The 1,962-nt window shown below is 57.7% G+C and overlaps 1 protein-coding gene across 1 annotated transcript in view; it reads left to right on the forward strand.

Moving 5' to 3' along the window:
* Window positions 1-1,169: 1,169 nt before the first annotated feature.
* The window catches only part of NEFH (neurofilament, heavy polypeptide), a 7,359-nt gene continuing 6,566 nt past the window's right edge, over window positions 1,170-1,962 (forward strand). The window contains exon 1 of the mRNA XM_009895816.1: window positions 1,170-1,224. Within this exon, the coding sequence (XP_009894118.1) occupies window positions 1,170-1,224 (55 nt within the window). The remainder of the gene's footprint in view (window positions 1,225-1,962) is intronic.

Below are 1,962 nucleotides of genomic sequence, written 5' to 3' on the forward strand. Positions count from 1 at the left end.
ACCCAATTAGTTCTTCCTCCTTATTCACAGCAGCGAAGTTACGGGGCGTATCCCACCCTGCAGACAGCGCAGAGCCACGGGCACAGCTCCCATCCCCGTGCTCATCCCTGCCCCACGCTTCTCCCCACAGCCGGCACAAAGCCCCGGGGGCTCACACCAGCCCCATACACGCTCCCTAGGAAGATATTTTCCCTAAGGACTGGTCTAACTTGAGCCACTCTTAGCTCACACTCAGCTCTGGAGCACGCAGCAACGCGGAGCCGTGAGCCCGTTCCTGTGTCCAGAGCTCAGCTCAAACCTTCGCACCTCCCCGAAGGGACCAGGACTGTCCCATCCACCGGCCAGGCTCTGCCCGGCCACGAAACAACCCACCTGAGTGGCCACGGCACAGCACAGGCACCCTGCACCGTGCCACCGAACCCCGAGGGCCGGCAAGACCCTGCGGCTCCCACCTAAATTGTATATATACTCCCCAAAGCCAGCGAGCGTCACAAATGGGATAATTGTGTGCACCTTCTAGAATAAAAGCCACCGATTAACAGCCGCGCCGAGCGCAGACGACGGTCCGTGAACGCGGCGGGCTGGCAGCCAACGCGTCCGCTCGCAAACTTGAGTTACTGAGTGACCCAAACACCTTCCAGGTGGGTCCGTCTCCCATCAACCAACGGGTTAAGGTGCCCCAGTTTAATAACTAAGGGCTAAAAGCCCTGCCAAACCTACCGGGGTGTTAGCAAGGTGCCCAAAATCGTGGCAGATCAATTCATTTGCCAAGCCGTTGCTTGAGCGATCAGAAGCCCCGAAGCGCCGGCATCTGGCCCTTAATTAATCCAGATGGCAGAAGGGCCACGAGAGCAACCGTAGGCAGATCAAATAAATCGCAACTGGTACAGCCCATCAACCAATAATTGGGGAAAAAAAGCCCACAAACAGACAAAGAACAGTCCCGAGGTGTCTCCTGCATTGTACACTGCCGGGATCCCAACACCGTGGGGCCCAAAGCATCGTGCTCCGGAGAGCCGGGGGGGTCAGAATTTAAGCAGCATAAGCCCAGAGATCAGCTTCAGAGGGGACAATACCTCCGGTGTCCTTCCTGAAACATCAGCTGAGCGCCCTCAGAGACGCTGAGGGCCTTGTTCTGGAGGTGTTGGGACACAGACAAGCTTTGCCCCATGGCGACAGCCCCACCGACAGCTTCCCGCAGCAGAGGGGATGTTCTCCTCCTGGGTAAGCCACTCCGAGGCCGGCCACCTTCTGCCACGGATTTCCCAGCCTGGCTTGATCCAAGTAAGGACCAACAGCTCTGGAAAGCCCTTTGGGGTCCCAAAGCATCAAGTCTGTTCAGTCCAACAGCCTGAGCCACGTGGGAAGGAGCCCACAGCCAGGTTTGGGGGCAAAAACCAGCTTGAACCATCTGCTTACCCAAGGCACCCTTTTAATGCCCCACACCCCAAACGAGAGCAGACGGCAAAACCCCATACGAGCCCCCACCGCTAAGGGGGACGGCATTCCCAACAAGTCTAATAACTCTGGCAAACTCTGTACAATATAAAGCACCTGCAGAGAGGAAAGAGAACACTTATAATACTCTTCCAACCCAAACTATTCTACGTCTCTTTTAGGCAGAAGCTGTTCACAGATTCCTTTTTATCAAGTTTGGGCGTTTTCGCCCCTAAAACTTCGACGGAAGAGGCAGCGAGCAGAGGATATCAGACCAGGCATCTCCCCATCTGCTCCATGCCCAGTTCCCAGCCTGTTCCATCCCTCAGAAGAGCCCAGTACCGACCTCTTCCCACAGATCGGCACGGTGCCTTGCCTTGCTCGGAGCCACAGCACTGCCCGCACAGAGGCCGGGCCCCCATGGCCCCAAGAAGCAGGCACCGATGGTCCCCAACGCCACTGCAGCCCCGGGAGTCACTCTGGCCGCTGCCGCAGGGGGGGGAACCGGTGGTCCCAAGGGGGGTC

Source organism: Charadrius vociferus, unplaced genomic scaffold (genome assembly GCF_000708025.1).
Source record: "Charadrius vociferus isolate BGI_N301 unplaced genomic scaffold, ASM70802v2 scaffold2012, whole genome shotgun sequence".
NCBI lineage: Eukaryota > Metazoa > Chordata > Aves > Charadriiformes > Charadriidae > Charadrius > Charadrius vociferus.